At 39.1% G+C, this 18492-nt stretch overlaps 1 protein-coding gene across 15 annotated transcripts in view; it reads right to left on the reverse strand.

Annotated features, from left to right (window-relative positions):
• Positions 1-18492, reverse strand: part of LOC132882001 (protocadherin gamma-A10-like) — a 180925-nt gene that overhangs the window by 17588 nt on the left and 144845 nt on the right. For all 15 annotated transcript variants that reach the window (XM_060915160.1, XM_060915162.1, XM_060915148.1 and 12 more), the window contains exon 2: positions 9021-9079. In XM_060915160.1, coding sequence (XP_060771143.1) covers positions 9021-9079 — 59 coding nt within the window. The remainder of the gene's footprint in view (positions 1-9020; positions 9080-18492) is intronic.

The following is an 18492-nucleotide window of genomic DNA, read 5'->3' on the forward strand; positions in this document are numbered from 1 at the left end:
GAGCATCACTCTCCATCCAGCATCCAGCCACTAAAAGAGGTCATTGCTGAAGAATGGAAAAAGATTGATGTTGCAAAATGTCACCAACTTGTTCATTCCATGCCTAGAATACTTGGTGCTGTCATTAAAAATCATGGAGGCCATACAGAGTACTAGATGTAGTAGTTTTTGTTGTGGGGTGTACTCATTTTTGCACCACCCTAATTTGAGTAAAACTGAAAAATTTGTAATCTAAGTTATATTATTAACCTTACTTTTTCCCATTGTAAGTTAAACAGATGTTATATTAAACTTTGTCTTGTCAACATTTTGGAAATTGTTTGTGTTCATTGAGATATTGTTTAAAATGTTACTTTTCAAAGGGGGTGTACTCATTTACACTGAGCACTGTACAACCCCATTTCCAAAAAAGTTGGATACTGTGTAAAACATAAATAAAAACAGAATGTGATAATTTGCAAATCTTGGAAACGCTATATTTCATTGAAAATAGTACAAAGGCAACATATCAAATGTTGAAACCAAGAAATCTTATTGTTTTTGGAAAATATATGTTCATATTGAATTTAGTGCCAGCAACTTGTTTCAAAAAAGATGGGACAGGGGCAACAAAAGACTGGAAAAGTTGTGTCATGTTAAAAAAAAAAATAGATTAATTGGTCAATCACATGACTGGGTATAAAAAGAGCATCCCAGAGAGTCTAAGCCTTTCAGAAGAAACGATGGGGAGGGGTTCACTACTCCCCACCACTCTGTACATAATATCATTAAAGATTTAGAGTCTCCAGAAAAATCTCTGTACATAAGGGACAAGGTCGAAAACCAACACTGGATGCCTGTGATCTTCAGGCCCCTCAAGTCAACACTGGATTATAAACAGACATAATTCTGTAGTGGAAGTCACTGCATGGGCTCAGGAACACTTGACCATCCGACTGGCTAAAGAGGAGAGGGACCATCCGGCTTGTTATTAGTGCACAGTTCAAAAGCCAGCATCTGTGATGGTATGAGGGTGCATTAGCGCCAGGGCTTTGAACCGGAATTTTTTTCCTATTGGTTCGTTCCGAACAGAAACAGAATTTTAACGTTTCCGGTTTTGGGTTCCACCATTAAATAGACGTTCCCGAACCGGTTAGAACAAAAAAATTTCGTTCCCGGAACGGTTAATTACGTTCCCTGTCAGCTGTTTAACAAATGGCTATAAAATTATGTCTCTGTCTCATCCAGCTTAAGCCAAATGTAGGCCAATTCTATTACAACCTTCATTAAATAAGACAAGAAATAATTCAAAACAATTATTATTTCAAATGTTGGCGATTTGGATTCTCAGTATGTCTTCCCATCTACACAAACAGAAAAAGTGCCAAAAATGAAAGAGAATTCGTTTAGTGTGTTACCAAAGGCTAGTCAGGCCCTATAGAGGGCTACCGCATGACGTCACCGCGCCGCGAGATTTTGTTAGGCGCGATATTGGAAGACCAAGTACACATCTATGCAAGTACATACATACATAAAACAAACTACAGCTGAAATGTAGCCAGGGCCGGTTCTGCCCTAATCTGGACCCGGGTGCAACATCGCGCAACCCCCCCCCCCCAAAAAAAAACACCAGTCTAAATCAGGACAACCATCACATAACTATAACTATAAACATTTTATATCAACTATTTTAACTAAATGGGCTATAATAAATAAGCCTGCAGGCAGCCACGGCGGGCTGCCTCAGAAAACTAACCATTTGTCCTACCTTAAAACTCGTTTTGCATTTTCTGCCTCCTTTTTTGTATTTTCGACCCTCCGTTTATTTTCTTTCCTTTTCTGAAAACCCGATTTGTGTCCAGACATTTTGTTCTGCTACCAACGAACTAACTCGTCAGGTCTCGTCTCTCGAGCCCGCGATGATTCCCGTGGGAGGGGCAACAACTGATACATTTTTACAAACAGCCAATAGGGAGGTTGCATCGTTCAGGCTCTTCTTTGCTCAGACACTCAGTAATGCACTTACTCACTAGTAGTCCACCCTCCCGCTCTCTCCATTCAATCAGCGAACGTCACACAGGAAGTGAACCCCAGCGGGTCATAGAAACTTGCGCAGGAGGAGAATGGCTTTTTTATTTGTAGGCTACGGAAACTTTGAGGAACGAAATAAAAACCGGTATTAACCGGTTACCATTATTTTTAATAAGCGTTTCTGTTCCGGAACATAAAAAATAATAAAGTTTCTGGTTTCGTTTCTGTTCCATGTGAAATAGAAAAAGTTCCCGGTTTTCGTTTTCGTTCCTTGAACCGGTTCAAAGCCCTGATTAGCGCACATGACATGGGTAGCTTGTACATCTGGGAAGGCATCATTAATGCTGAATGATATATACACGTTTCAGAGCAATATGCTGCCATCCAGACAAAATCTTTTTCAAGGAAGGCCTTATTTCTTTCAGCAAGACAATGCCAAACTGCTTTCTGCACATATTAAAACTAAATGGCTCTGTAGTAAAAGAGTCTGGGTGCTAAACTGGCCTGCCTGCAGTCCAGACCTGTCTCCCGTTTAAAACATTTGGCGCATTATCAAGCACAAAATACGACAAATGAGACCCTGAACTGTTAAGCAACTAAAATTGTATATCAGGCAAGAATGGGACAACATTTCTCTTTCAAAACTACAGCAACTGGTTTCCTCAGTTCCCAAACATTTACTGAGTGTTGTTAAAAGTAAAGCTGATGTAACACAGTGGTAAACATGCCTGTCCCAACTTTTTTTTTTAAATGTGTTGCTAGAATCAAATTCAATATGAGCATTTTTATAAATAAAATTTCTCAGTTTCAACATTTGACATGTTGTCTTTGTACTATTTTCAGTGAAATATAGGGTTTCCAAGATTTCCAAATCATCACATTTTGTTTTTATTTATGTTTTAGACAGCATCCTAACCTTTTCCGAATTGGGGTTGTACAAAGGTTTTGCTGAAGCTGATTTTCTTATGCATATGTGCATTTTGATAAATTCCAATCACTTATAAATTATCAAGCATGTTCAAGACACAGCCAATGTGCATTTTGAGACACCCACAAACGCTCCACAGAAGGAAAAGCTCACGGAGAGATGAAAATGATAAAATGGCAATTAAATGGCGAAAGAGGAACACTTAAAGGTGGTGTGCACTAAATGTTCCAGTAATACAGCTCAGCTACTGTAGTGTTCTGGCTACCAACACACACTAACTCTTCATCCTTAAAGAGCACCATTTCTTTGCTCTAAACCAATGTCTAATCTTATTTGCCTTAATTTATAGATTTGGTTTGGATTGAGATGTTTCAAGTCAATAACATGAAATGACAGAATTTCGCTAAATGTAAAATAAGTCTGTATATACAGTAATGTAGTAGTAACGTACACAATACATATATGTTACAGGTCAGAACTGTAAGTCAGGTGGGATTTTTGAACCTAGATTAAAATTTTTAACCCAGTTCGTAATTTGCTACTTGTATTAGGGAGGCTTACTATATCTAGGGTTAGGGTTAAGATTTGGGAAGACTTTGTATTTTAAACTATTTGATGACGTAATAAAACTGGACTCATTAATAAATTCAAAATATATTTCACTCCTTCCATCATGATCATTGCTGGTCTAGTGGTTAAGGTGTCGGGTTAAGATTCTGAGTTTGAATCCTGATTAAGTATGAAAAAAAGATTTAAAAAAATAAAATGCTAAATAAGTAGACAGACAAGAAGAAATACTTGATAGGTGCTAAGGAAGTGGATGGAAGAAAGAGAGATAAAAGAAGTGATGGAAAATCCTTTTTAAGAATCTTAGATAATCCAAAATTTTACCTAGGTTGGAAATTATGAACGAGGTTAAAACATTTTAACCCAGATCAAAATAAATAAATAAATAAATAAATAAATAAATCACCTCGATTGAAATTTTTTGACCTGTAACATATACTTGAATAAAAGATGACAATTGTTCTGAACTAAGTGGATTTTAGTGAATTCTGGTGCAAATGCTTCAGCAAAGGATTTAGGAATAAATTTGTTCTTATCCAACTTGATAAACAAGGCTGACTTTCAAGCAATGAACTCAATGTGCTGATGTTAGCATCCATTAAAAAAAACACTTTTTGGAACCATTTCCAAAACCTACAAATAAAACATCTTAATTCTCTTTGAAACATTACTTTCACTAAAAGATTTGTTTTACACCGTTGCTAATCAGACATTCAAAAACTCACATACGCTAAATCACCACACCCAACTCGTCCCCTATTCTAGCACTATAAAAGCTCTAAAAAGCAAGCAATACCAGTGACGAGCCTATACACGGCACATAATACTACAGGATCAAAGTCTTAGTGCAAGAAAGCCAATAGGGAGCAGCTACATGGGGATAAAAGTCTATTAGCACACGAGCTTGTATTATTCTCCTGTACCTCAGCTTGTGTGGTAGCGTCGGTCTTAAAAGGGCAGATCTGAACTTGTAGTGACTGAAATAAAGACCACCATTTGAATCATTATGCTTTATCATAAAGTGGAAGAAAATGGTATGATCCATATTCATACAGAGAGAGAGAGAGAGAGAGAGAAATCTGCCTCATGTACTGAATGTCTGTAGTGAAGTGGACTCTTCTTTTTTCAGAATCTCTGACTAATCCAATGTATCAACTTTTTATCGACCCCGCGAGGGTTTATTTCCTTGATAATCCTTCAAACAACCTTGAACGACAGAACAAATAGTAACCATTGCAGCTTAACTATCAATAAGCAGAATAGTTTGAGAGTCGCTCCACTGTTGTATATGTGGAGCTGACGTTTGCAATGAAACAAAAAAAGATTTAATGACTTCCAAATGGCCTTTTCTCAGGCAGGAATGTGTTATGTAATGTCTTTTGGGAATCTGGTGCAGTGTGAGCACCAAAACTGCTTGGCATGAGACAGAGGATGAATGCCTTTGGCTCTGAAGGCCTTAAGCTCATGCTGGACAGGAAAAGTGTAAGTTACTGACAGTCGCATAAGAAGGGAGTTTTCCCACTGGAGCTCTCGCCTTTGCCACAGCAACAGATGCGGCATTATTATGACTACAAGCACCACAACTGTTTTTTTCTTTATACTTTCTTTCTTTTGACTATACTACAGTCAGTTTTCACACTAGTTCATAATAGTTTATATTGTTAATAGCATACATATTTATAATGTATACTGTATATTATATTTTATTCTATCCACATTCACTGGATATGAGCAACAGTGTACTCTGATTGGCTACTACGAGGCTATCAGCTCATATACCGTGAGTAGAGAAAAACAAAATGGCGGAGCGTGTTGCTGAACCATCTGAGGATGAAATAAAACTCTACTCGAAAACAAAACCCTAAAATATACAAAAAAAAAGCAACAAAATATGGAATAAAAGTATTTGATGGTAATAACGTATCTTTTGAAAAAAATTTCAAGAATTATTACTATAGCATTTTTCAAAAATTGCTCCTGTCATTTCATCACTTTGTTTACATTCTAAGCAGAAATAATTTTGTCGAAGTTTTGTATCTGCTCTGTTTCTCAAAATCCAGTGAATGTGGATGGAATAAAACAGTTATTCCACTCAATCTCGTCATACATGGCTTATAGTCGGCTATCAGCTCATGTACGACTTGATTTCAGAGAATAACTATTCAGTATATTATTGAAATTATAGATATTTTATGCATAATATAGATAGCGTATATTGTAGTGTTTATTGCATATAATAGTTATACTAGCTATTGTAAATTGCATATGTATTATATTGTGTAATGTCTATATTGTCTATATTTTATATTACATTTACATATCAACATTTTTCTTATATTACATACGCATAACTGACATATACATATACTTGGCCAATAAATATGATTCTGATTCTAGTTCAACATGATGCAATACTTTAGCTTGTTTCCATTTAATCGTACTACAGTGGTGCTTGAAAGTTTGTGAACCCTTTAGAATTTTCTATATTTCTGCATAAATATAGAACTTTGACTTGGCCATTCCATTTTTTCGTTTCCGTTTCCGGTTGAGAGTACGTCGTGCGCATTCTGGCTGCCGCTTCTCACCAGAGCTTTTTTTTATTTTATTTTTATTTTCTTTCTTTTTCAGTTTTCATTTTATTTTATTTTTTTTCTGTGTGTTTGTGTAGTTTGATGTTTGAGTGTTTTGTCCGCCGGTTGTGGTGTAGCTCCGGACCCAGTTTTGGGCGTTAGTTCTCTCCAGGCCTTGGTTCGCCATGGGCGATGCCTGCGCTCCCAGCTGTGGACTGCATTGAGCTCGTTGCTCATTTAACATTCGTGGTTGTCCAGCGCTCTGCGCTTTAATGCTTGGCGTGATGTTCCGAGCGATGTTGCTCGGTGGCGTCACGGTGGCTGTGCAGGCGGTTTGGGACACACCAGTGCTCTGCGTGGCGGAGCTTCTCTGCTCGCTTTGTGGATCCACGGCGTGGTGTTCGAGCGATGTGGCTGACGGCGTCACGGCGGCTGTGCTGGAGATGTGGGACTCGTTTTCATGCGCCTTTTGGTGGGACTGTGGCTGCTACACCACTGGAATTACATCTTGACCCCTACTTGGTGGACTTTTTACTTTTATTTTTTATTATTTATTAATTTATTTATTTATTATTTTTTATTGTGTTTTTTTTTCTTTGTCTATAATTGTAAAGCATCCTTGTTTTTCTTGAAAGGCGCTATATAAATTTAACTTATTATTATTATTATTATTATTATAAATATGATCTAAAACATCATCAGATTTTCACACAAGTCCTAAAAATAGATAAAGAGAACCCAGTTAAACAAATGAGACAAAAATATTATACTTGGTCATTTATTTATTGAGGAAAATGATCCAATATTACATATCTGTGAGTGGCAAAAGTATCTGAGCCTTTGCTCTCAGTATCTGGTGTGACCCCCTTGTGCAGCAATAACTGCAACTAAATGTTTCCAGTAACTGTTGATCAGTCCTGCACACTGGCTTGGAGGAATTTTAGCCCATTCCTCCATACAGAACAGCTTCAACTCTGGGATGTTTGTGGGTTTCCTCACATGAACTGCTCGCTTCAGGTCCTTCCACAACATATGCGATTGGATTAAGGTCAGAACTTTGACTTGGCCATTCCAAAACATTAACTTTATTCTTCTTTAACCATTCTTTAGTAGAACAACTTGTGTGCTTAGGGTCGTTGTCTTGCTGCATGACCCACCTTCTCTTGAGATTCAGTTCATGGACAGATGTCCTGACATTTTCCTTTAGAATTCGCTGGTATAATTCAGAATTCATTGTTCCATCAATGATGGCAAGCTGTCCTGGCCCAGATGCAGCAAAACAGGCCCAAACCATGATACTACCACCACCATGTTTCACAGATGGGATAAGGGTCTTATGCTGGAATGCAGTGTTTTCCTTTCTCCAAACATAACGCTTCTCATTTAAACCAAAAAGTTCTATTTTGGTCTCATCTGTCCACAAAACATTTTTCCAATAGCCTTCTGGCTTGTCCACGTGATCTTTAGCAAACTGCAGACGAGCAGCAATGTTCTTTTTGGAGAGCAGTGGCTTTTTCCTTGCAACCCTGCCATGCACACCATTCTTGTTCAGTGTTCTCCTGATGGTGGACTCATGAACATTAACATTAGCCAATGTGAGAGAGGCCTTCAGTTGCTTAGAAGTTACCCTGGGGTCCTTTGTGACCTCGCTGATTATTACACGCCTTGCTCTTGGAGTGATCTTTGTTGGTTCACCACTCCTGGGGAGGGTAACAGTAGTCATGAATTTCCTCCATTTGTACACAATCTGTCTGACTGTGGATTGGTGGAGTCCAAACTCTGATGAGCATCAACAACGCTTTTTCCGAGGTCCTCAGAAATCTCCTTTGTTCATGCCATGATACACTTCCACAAACGTGTGTTGTGAAGATCAGACTTTGATAGATCCCTGTTCTTTAAATAAAACAGGGTGCCCACTCACACCTGATTGTCATCCCATTGATTGAAAACACCTGACTCTAATTTCACCTTCAAATTAACTGCTAATCCTAGAGGCTCACATACTTTTGCCACTCACAGATATGTAATATTGGATCATTTTCCTCAATAAATAAATGACCAAGTATAATATTTTTGTCTCATTTGTTTAACTGGGTTTTCTTTATCTACTTTTAGGACTTGTGTGAAAATCTGATGTTGTTTTAGGTCATATTTATGCAGAAAATTCTAAAGGGTTCACAAACCTTCAGGCACCACTGTATATCTTACTGTAAATATTACTTTATTTTTAATCACATGCTCTTGTGTTTTGCCTTTCTATATTTTGTGCCTGATAATGTTAGCAATTTATGTGAGCTGTGCATCATGGTGCAAACCTTGCCTTCCTTCCTGCTTTGCTTCCTTCTGTTGAGTTGTGTAATGGAGCATTAATTTAGGATACAATTCTCTCTGTCACCCCCCCACACACCCTGCACCAGTCTCCATTTCTCTCTTTGTGTACCTATCTGGCACTTTTTTAAGTTGTATATTTTGGGTGTGTGTTAATATGAGATAATTTAATCCACAAGCATTTTGTTACTTGGTGTGACATATCAATAATTAGTTAAAAAGAAAGGGAGAGGGTTTTGACTTCATGCTTGTGCATTCAGTTTGGCCCTAGGGCAACAGATTTCTGTCCTCTCTCCTGTTCGGATCTGTGATGAGCAAACAGTGCCCTCTGTGTTCTCAACCCCCCCCACCACTCCACATTTCCTCTCTCTTTATCTATTTACAGCTCTTTGAGCTTATACATTTACCAAACTGTAAGATCCAGAAAAGGTTTCTGTCAGTCTAAGTGTAACTCCGTAGACATGCATAAATAATCATGGCATATAAGAGTGTGTATTAATACAATGCAAATACATGCACATCAAACCGGTGTGTATTTTTATAACTTCAGTTACACACACACACAGTTATATCACAACATTTTCATGATCTGCAAATCTATGCTTTAATGAACTCACCCACTGGGTCCAGGTCTCTGGTTCTGATTGAAACGCCAGTCAGCGTTAGGGGGTTTTTGCTGTCGGGAGGAAACAAGAAGAAAAACGGTTAGTTTTAACCCTGAAGATTTTATGCACCTGTCTATCTGTCAGTTCCAGCTGCCGAATGTCATATAGTCAAAGTTATGGATTAAGACAGTGTCAGTGTACAGGATTGCCATGATCATACTGCAGAGTCAGAGCTGCTCTGTGCACCTGCAAGGGCCCTTTATAACCCACAGACCTGGAAGACTGAAAGGAGAGGTTGAATCCCAATTGCATTTCTATTCACTATACATGCTCACGACATAGGGTATAACATAATGGTGTTGTAGTAATGCACTACATGGCCAATTTAAGATTGCAAATTTGGCAGTACCAACCTCCAAATCTGCAAGACCAAAACAACAAGGCCATCACACGTATTGCACATGCAATATCCCTGGACTTTACCCACCCACTAAATCGGTACTTCTCACTTTTCCCCTCAGGTAAAAGGTACTGCAGTATAAGATGCAATAAGGCCCGTTTCAGCAGAAGCTTAATCCCCTCAGCCATTCAAATGATAAATAAAACATCCCAGAGATAACCATGTCAATGTGTATGCCCCGCCCCCCCCAGGATCCCCTCAGCCATCCAAATGATAAACAAAACATCCCAGAGATAACCAGGTCAATGTGTATGCCCCCCCCCCGCCCCAAATGTATACATGTTTCTCTCTTTTTTGTAGATCCAAATGTATCTGTGACAATGTCTGTGTGTCTGTGACTATGTATATATGTCTCTACTGTATGTGTGAAAACAGTCTGATATGTATACACGCCTGTGACCATGTCCATGTGTTTGTGATTATGTATGTCTCTACTGTATGTATGAAACAGCCCTTAAAACATGCTATGAAATGTATGTAAACTGTGAAAAAGAATTTCCCTAAGGGGACTGTAAAATAAACTAACTAACTAACTAACCATTTTGTTTGTTTTGCTCACTTATCAAGACCGTGAATTGGCCTAGTGGTTAGTGTGCCAGTCTCTTGACTGGGAGATTATGAGTTCTACTCGCAGTCAGGTCATACCAAAGACCATCATAAAAATGGTACCTACTACCGTCTGGTAAGGCTTGCTGCAATACAGATGCGAATGGGGAAGTCAAACTCTTGTGGTTACCAGAGGACTAGCCCCCCACCGTAAACCTAGCTGTATTGAGGTATTTCACCTGACGTCACGTGACGCCCCGGTGTCCGCCATTTTGGACGGCAAGCTAGCTAATGTCAACATCATAGTACCTAGTATGTTGCTGTAGCAACGTTTACGTTCAGTCATTTGGATGACTGTTAAAACCTTTCAGTCTCAAGTTTTTCCTTTACTGTATTTACTAGTTTACTGAGCCGGCCAGCCCCGGAGCGCTAGCTAGCACCGGCCAGCCCCGGAGCGCTAGCTAGCGCCGGCCAGCCCCGGAGCGCTAGCTAGCCCCGGCCAGCCCCGGAGCACTAGCTAGCCCCGGCCAGCCCAATACAGTAAAGGAAAAACTTATAACGGGCCATGTCTCAACAGACTAAGAAGTTATTTCAATGACATTTAATAACATTTTGTTTATCCTGAGGACCGAAAGTAAATGAAAATGTGAACAAATCTTAGCTGTCAGTGAACAGTCCTGGTGGAAGCAGGTAAACGTCGTTCTCTAAGCCTGCTAACCTCAATTTTTGCAAATACCTCTCCCTCTGCTCGCCCTGTAAATGCCCTACGTCGCTGGATAGTGAAGGTGTTTTCTGCATCTTGCTCCTTTTTCTTTTATGTTTTTCGTTTGTCGCCTTTCTCACATTCAAACTGATTCGAGCCGTGCCGTCCAAAATGGCAGCATCACATGACTTGGTCACGTGAGTGAAATACCTCAATAGGTGAGAGGCTGAGGGCTATAGAAATGGAGATCAGTGCTGCACCCATATGCCTTAAAGAGTTGGTTAGTACTGGGACAGGAGACTGCCTGGGAAGACCAGATTCTGGCATGAGAGGGACTTTCTCTTATCAAGAGATAAAAAAAGATCTGAGTCCATGGCAGAGAAGACCTCAAGGTGCTTGTGTGTGTTTTTGCCTACAGAAACTGCTATAAATACATCTACACACAGAAAGTTCAAAATAAACAGAAACTCCCTGTCTGCTGACATCTGCTTGAATTGCCTCAAGACTACAACACTTAAACTGCTGTTTCAAACTAAAAACAGCTATGAGCTATGCAGTGCATGCAGAGTCTTCAGTACAATCCAGGATTGTTTCTGGAACAAACAGTAGTGCTATTTGATTGACTCTGTGAAACATCAGCTAGAAGACAAAGCCACTACTGTGTTCATGTTGGATGGAAAGGACATCCTCAACGGACAGGAAGCAAACAGAACAGTCATGACCCAGTGCTGTGTAATTAATTATATTTTAATCATGCTTTGTATTTTTTAATTAAAATTAATCGACGACAAACACTAATTTGTATACTGCATTGAATTTCAAGACTCTCATTTATCTTTATCTTTATTTTTCAAGTCTTCTTGTGTTTATATGTAGCATTAAGTTTATATGAGCCCCTAAGAACCAGGGTGGGCCATCCCACATTTTTTTGATTTCGAGAAATTTCAATAAAGTTTAAGTTTTGTTGCATCTCTGAAGTACAGAATTTAACAAAAACTAGAATAGAAAGACATCACTAGTAAAGGTAAAATTTTTATGAATTACACTTATATGCCCCACCTCATAGACCGTCTAACTCATCTCATTATCTCTAGCCGCTTTATCCTGTTCTACAGGGTCGCAGGCAAGCTGGAGCCTATCCCAGCTGACTACGGGCGAAAGGCGAGGTACACCCTGGACAAGTCGCCAGGTCATCACAGGGCTGACACATAGACACAGACAACCATTCACACTCACATTCACACCTACGGTCAATTTAGAGTCACCAGTTAACCTAACCTGCATGTCTTTGGACTGTGGGGTAAACCGGAGCACCCGGAGGAAACCCACGCGGACAACATGCAAACCCCGCACAGAAAGGCCCTCGCCGGCCACGGGGCTTGAACCTGGACCTTCTTGCTGTGAGGCGACAGCGCTGACCACTACACCACCGTGCCGCCACCCTCTAACTCATTTTTTTCAAAAATGTGGGATGGCCCACCCTGGTTCTTAGGGGCTCATATATACAGTGGCGCTTGAAAGTTTGTGAACCCTTTAGAATTTTCTATATTTCTGCATAAATATGACCTAAAACATCATCAGATTTTCACACAAGTCCTAAAAGTAGATAAAGAGAACCCAGTTAAACAAATGAGATAAAAATATTATACTTGGTCATTTATTTATTGTGAAAAATGATCCAATATTACATATCTGTGAGTGGCAAAAGTATGTGAACCTCTAGGATTAGCAGTTAATTTGAAGGTGAAATTCGAGTCAGGTGTTTTCAATCAATGGGATGACAATCAGGTGTGAGTGGGCATCCTTGTTTTATTTAAAGAACAGAGATCTATCAAAGTCTGATCTTCACAACACATGTTTGGGGAAGTGTATCATGGCACGAACAAAAGAGATTTCTGAGGACCTCAGAAAAAGCGTTGTTGATGCTCATCAGGCTGGAAAAGGTTACAAAACCATCTCTAAAGAGTTTGGACTCCACCAATCCACAATCAGACAGATTGTGTACAAATGGAGGAAATTCAAGACCATTGTTACCCTCCCCAGGAGTGGTTGACCAACAAAGATCACTCCAAGAGCAAGGCGTGTAATAGTTGGCAAGGTCACAAAGGACCGCACGGTAACTTCTAAGCAACTGAAGGCCTCTCTCACATTGGCTAATGTTAATGTTCATGAGTCCACCATCAGGAGAACACTGAACAACAATGGTGTGCATGGCAGGGTTGCAAGGAGAAATCCAGTGCTCTCCAAAAAGAACATTGCTGCTCATCTGGTTTGCTAAAGATCACATGGACAAGCCAGAAGGATATTGGAAAAATGTTTTGTGGATGGATGAGACCAAACTAGAACTTTTTGGTTTAAATGAGGAGTGTTATGTTTGGAGAAAGGAAAACACTGCATTCCAGCATAAGAACCTTATCCCATCTGTGAAACATGGTGGTGGGAGTATCATGGTTTGGGCCTGTTTTGCTGCATCTGGGCCAGGGCAGCTTAACATCATTGATGGAACAATGAATTCTGAATTATACCAGCAAATTCTAAAGGAAAATGTCAGGACATCTGTCCATGAACTGAATCTCAAGAAAAGGTGGGTCATGCAGCAAGACAATGACCCTAAGCACACAAGTCATTCTACCAAAAATGGTTAAAGAAGAATAAAGGTAATGTTTTGGAATGGCCAAGTCAAAGTCCTGACCTTAATCCAATCGAAATGTTGTGGAAGGACCTGAAGCGAGCAGTTCATGTGAGGAAACCCACCACCATCCCAGAGTTGAAGCTGTTCTGTATGGAGGAACGGGCTAAAATTCCTCCAAGCCAGTGTGCAGGACTGATCAACAGTTACCAGAAATGTGTAGTTGCAATTATTGCTGTACAAGGGGGTCACACCAGATATTGAAAGCAAAGGTTCACATACTTTTGCCACTCACAGATATGTAATATTGGATCATTTTCCTCAATAAATAAATGACCAAGTATAATATTTTTGTCTCATTTGTTTAACTGGGTTCTCTGTATCTACTTTTAGGCCTTGTGTGAAAATCTGATGATGTTTTAGGTCATATTTATGCAGAAATATAGAAAATTCTAAAGGGTTCACAAACTTTCAAGCACCACTGTAGGTCCGTATTAGGACCAGTATTAGTTTGATTTAAAGATTTGCACAAATTTATATTTGAAGAAATAAAGACTACTGTGTTAAAGAAAAGCTTATTTTCTTTTGAAATGATAACGATCACGATTAGATGTGGGAAAAACTTCTGAGTCCCTAGGTGAGTTGAATCACTGAAATAAATAATTGTTACTATTCTATCCACATTCACTGGATATGAGCAATCGCGTGCTCGGATTGCGACCACGAGTTGGCCTAGTGGCTAGCGTGTCCACCTCTCAATCGGGAGATCTACTCGCAGTTGGGTCATACCAAAAAACATCATAAAAATGGTACCTTCTGGCAAGGCACGCTGCAATACAGATGTGAGTGGGGAGTCAAACTCTCGCGGTTACCAGAGGACTAGCCCCCCACTGTAACCCTAGCTATGTAATAGGCGAGAGATCGAGGGCTACAGAAATTGAAATCGGTGCTGCCTACGGTAATGCGGTGAGGGAAGGACTTTAGATTTTTTTTAGACGTGCTCTGATTGGCTCCTCTACTACTAGGCTATCAGCTCATATACCGTGAGTAGAGAAAAACAAAATGGTGGAGCGTTTTGCTGAACAAACTGAGGACGAAATAAAAACTCTACTCAAAAACTAAAATCCCAAAATATAAAAATAAAAAAGCAACAAAATATGGAATAAAAGTATTTGATGGTAAGAATGCATCTTTATTTAAATCTTTTCAAGAATTATTATTATAGCATTTTTTTCACAAATTGCTACTGTCATTTCGATGATTTGTTAAGCGGAAATGATTTTGTTGGACGCTTTGTATAAAGTTTTTATTTATCAAATTTGCAAAAAAATAAAAATAAAAGTGCTCTGTTTCTCAAAATCCAGTGAATGTGGATAGAATAAATCCGTTATTCCACTCAGTCTCAGGCTTATGCTGATGTACAACTCAATTTCGTGGAACAACTGTTATTGTAATAATGAGCGAAATAATCATAATTACCATTGTATCCATTATTGTGCAGCCCCAATATGAACTAAAATATTCTTACATAGACATTCTCATCTTTTTTAAATGCACAGAAACTCCTAAGATCAGGGAGAAGATTGGTGATTATAGATTATAAATTAAAGCTCATCTTCTCCTCTCTTCCTTACTCTTTCTGTCTTTTCCTTCTTTTATTGGTGTGGAGTGAGCTGTTGAATGAACAACTGAATTATTAAAGCCTTGTGCTGTCAAATGAAAGTATATCCACATATATCTAGATACCTAAACACGTGCATCAGATTGCAACTATGATGTAGTACCACACACACACACACACACAAACTCGCAAACAAAACCAATACCAACCAAAACCTAAATAAAAGCTTCACTGCACTGCCCACAGCTCCATGCAATCCAATTCAGCACAATGAGAACTACACCGTAAGTATAATGTAGACATCGTCCCTGTTGACTTTTACACTAAAACTCAACTCACTAAAGCACGAAATACAATCAGGTGCGGTTTCATAAAGGTCACAGGCCCAGTGCAGCTACAGAATCTTTATATTCTTGGTCTAACTAGCCTATGTCTTTGTAAATGTGGACAAAATAACATCTATGACCTGGGCTGCTGATCCTCCTCTGAAGGACAAACTCTGTTTAAATCACTTTGTATACACCAGTTTGTGCGTGTGCCGAAACTAAAGGTTATAATGAAGAAAGGTATGCAGAAAGAGGCAGCCCACACATCAGTATACACTCTGACCTGTAGTCTGAGTCGCTCTGAGTGAGACAGCAGGAGTTGGAGGAGAATGAAAGCGCACAGAAATGGAGACTGGGGAAAAACCCAAAGCAAACCACCATGTGAGACAGAAACTGCACGACTACACTTGGTCTCTCTCCATCTTTAGTCTTCTTATTCCTTTCTGTTCTCCCGTCTCTCTCTGATTCATGTCTTTCCCATCTCCTTATCTGTTTCCTCTTTCTTCTCCCTTTCAGCTTTCAGATGAAAAACAGGAAAGGAAAATGGGAGGAATATATAATAAAGTATGAAATAATTTTGTTTTCAAAATGGCCACCAAGAAGTCCAACATTCCAACACTGCTGATCATAGTGCAGAGTCAGAGCTGTTCTGTGCACTTGCAAGGCCACAGACAAGGTCATGGTCAAACCCACAGACAGGCGAGATTTAAAGCAGAGGCTGTGAAATATCGTACTAGTATTTAAATATTTAACGTTTAATTACTTAGCTTATATTTTTCTGAAGAAAAGAACTTCACAAGGAAGCAGTAATATCATAATGGTAATATCATCAATGTTGATGTTTCCTTTCTTCCTAATATTTAGTTAGCCTGGGCCCGCCCATCCTAAGCGTGACGCAACACGAGGGCCTGTTGCGAGCTTAGTCTGGCCAGGCAAGCTATCTACGGCTCTTCCAAGCTCCCGAAAAATTGGGAGCCAATCAACTTTGAGCATCTCCAACGGCCCTGGGTAGAGGCGTGTTCAAGGCAGTGACGTAGTAGAACTGCGACCGGAAGCCATAGATTGTTTACAGAATCTATGCTGGAAGCGCTTCATTCACTAGAAACATTACGAACATGGAGCAGCGGCAAGCCTTTGACACAGCGGTAGATGCTGTATTGAAAGCATTCAACGGGAAGTTCTCATTGAAAACGGAGCAAAGAGCAGCCCTGGAGGTATTTATCTTCTTCCTGTTACTCAAGCAGTTTCCGTCGCGTCACATACGTCAGAGGAAAGAGTGATGTGATTGGTTTAAGCTTCGTCACAGCCTTTTCTGGCTTCGACCAGTAGCAAACTGAGGCATTTCAGGGAGGCGGGTCAACCACGCGCTTTGGGAAACGGTTGGGCTTAATATCTTTGCCAGACCAAATGCTCGCAGAGCTTTGAAGTCGCGTTAGCCAGACTAAATATTTAGTTAGATTTTCCTCACTATCTGAGACACACACACACACACACACACATTCAAAAGATTCAACAAACTATTAAACTGAAACTTGAACGGATTTCTTTTGACTATATATGTACAGAAAGCAAGTATACACGGAATAACACACTGGCATCTTAGAAACCATTTACTGCACCTCATGAAATGCACATAATGACACAATTTAAAATTTAGCCACAGAAAGAGATCGACTGCAATAATACTGAAATGGACTATTTATAAAGTTTGCTTTTTTTTGCACTGAACTATAAAACTGATACTTTAAAAAACTGTGGAAAGTATGGATGTAAAAAATTGAATGAATTTATTCAGTCCCATCAAACACAAAAGCAGTTTAGCCAAAACGCTTTGAAAATGTGCATTCCAACACAATAAGAGTAAAATATTTGCATCCTAAAAAATTCCATGCTGATTTTTTTTCTTTTGAATGTGTAGATGTGAAAATGCCAATAGTATTTGTTAAATTAATTTTGACAGCCTTAGACAGATAATATATGGCAACTTTGATATATATCCACATTCACTGGATATGAGCAATCGCGTGCTCTGATTGGCTACTCTACTACTAGGCTATCAGCTCATATACCATGAGTAGAGAAAAACAAAATGGTGGAGCGTTTTGCTGAACCAACCAAAGACAAAATAAAAACTCTACTCGAAAACAAAACCCCCCAAAATATTAAAAAAACAGCAAAATATGGAATGAAAACCTTTGATGGTAAGAGCATACCTTTCTTTTTAATTTTTCAAGAATTATTATTATTGCATTTTTCACAAATTGCTACTATCATTTCGCCGGTTTGTTTACATTCTTCATCTTTAAGCATTAAAATTTGTTGAATTTTTTTTAGACTGGTTCAAAAGCTCAAAGATGTTTGAAAATTACAGAACTGAAATGTCCAAGGAAGAATTAAATAAATGTCTAAAGCTATTCTATACCTCGGCACGCCAGCAAGACGGCACGTTCTACAAAAAAACAACACAAGTCAAACTGTGCAGCCATCGATAGGTTTTTAAGAAGTCTGTGCAAGTGGAAATTATTTTGTCAGATGTTTTGTATAGTTATTATTTATCGAATTTGCAAAAAAATTTAAACGAAAATGATCTGTTTCTCAAAATCCAGTGAATGTGGATATAATAAAATAATTATTCCACTCAATCTCGTCATATATGGCTTATAGCCTACTCAGCTCATATATGACTCAATTTCATGGAATAATTCTTAATGTGAATAAATATTTAGTCGCTAATAACTACATTTAACTTTGTATAACATGAGACATCTGTGGAGTCACAATAACCAACCTATGTTTACAAGAACACACATGTCGACATTTAGTCCTCCACTGATGGGTCGCGCTTTCAGCCCAACAGCCGTGGCCCATTCCTGACATACATGCTATTAAAGTAACACTCTGTTTTAACACAACCTGAAGAAAGTTTCCAACATGAGGTTAACCTAAATAATAGCTTTTAGTTATCTTGGGTCTACCGTGACTCTGAAGTGTTTTATTGAGGTCTGGGAGTTTAATGCAACAGCTGTGGCTTAGTGAGTAAAAGCTCCCAGCCAGCAACCAGACGACCCACATGGGACATGGGGTAAAAAGTGGGGTGGCAGAGTGCATCATTTTTAATTTGCCAGAAATATATTGTCCGCAGTATAATATTCAGGAAGAAAAGTGTGTCTGTCTGTATTGTGAGTTAAATAAAACATAC

The sequence above is a fragment of the Neoarius graeffei genome, chromosome 2 (genome assembly GCF_027579695.1).
Source record: "Neoarius graeffei isolate fNeoGra1 chromosome 2, fNeoGra1.pri, whole genome shotgun sequence".
In the NCBI taxonomy this organism is placed as follows: Eukaryota; Metazoa; Chordata; class Actinopteri; order Siluriformes; family Ariidae; genus Neoarius; species Neoarius graeffei.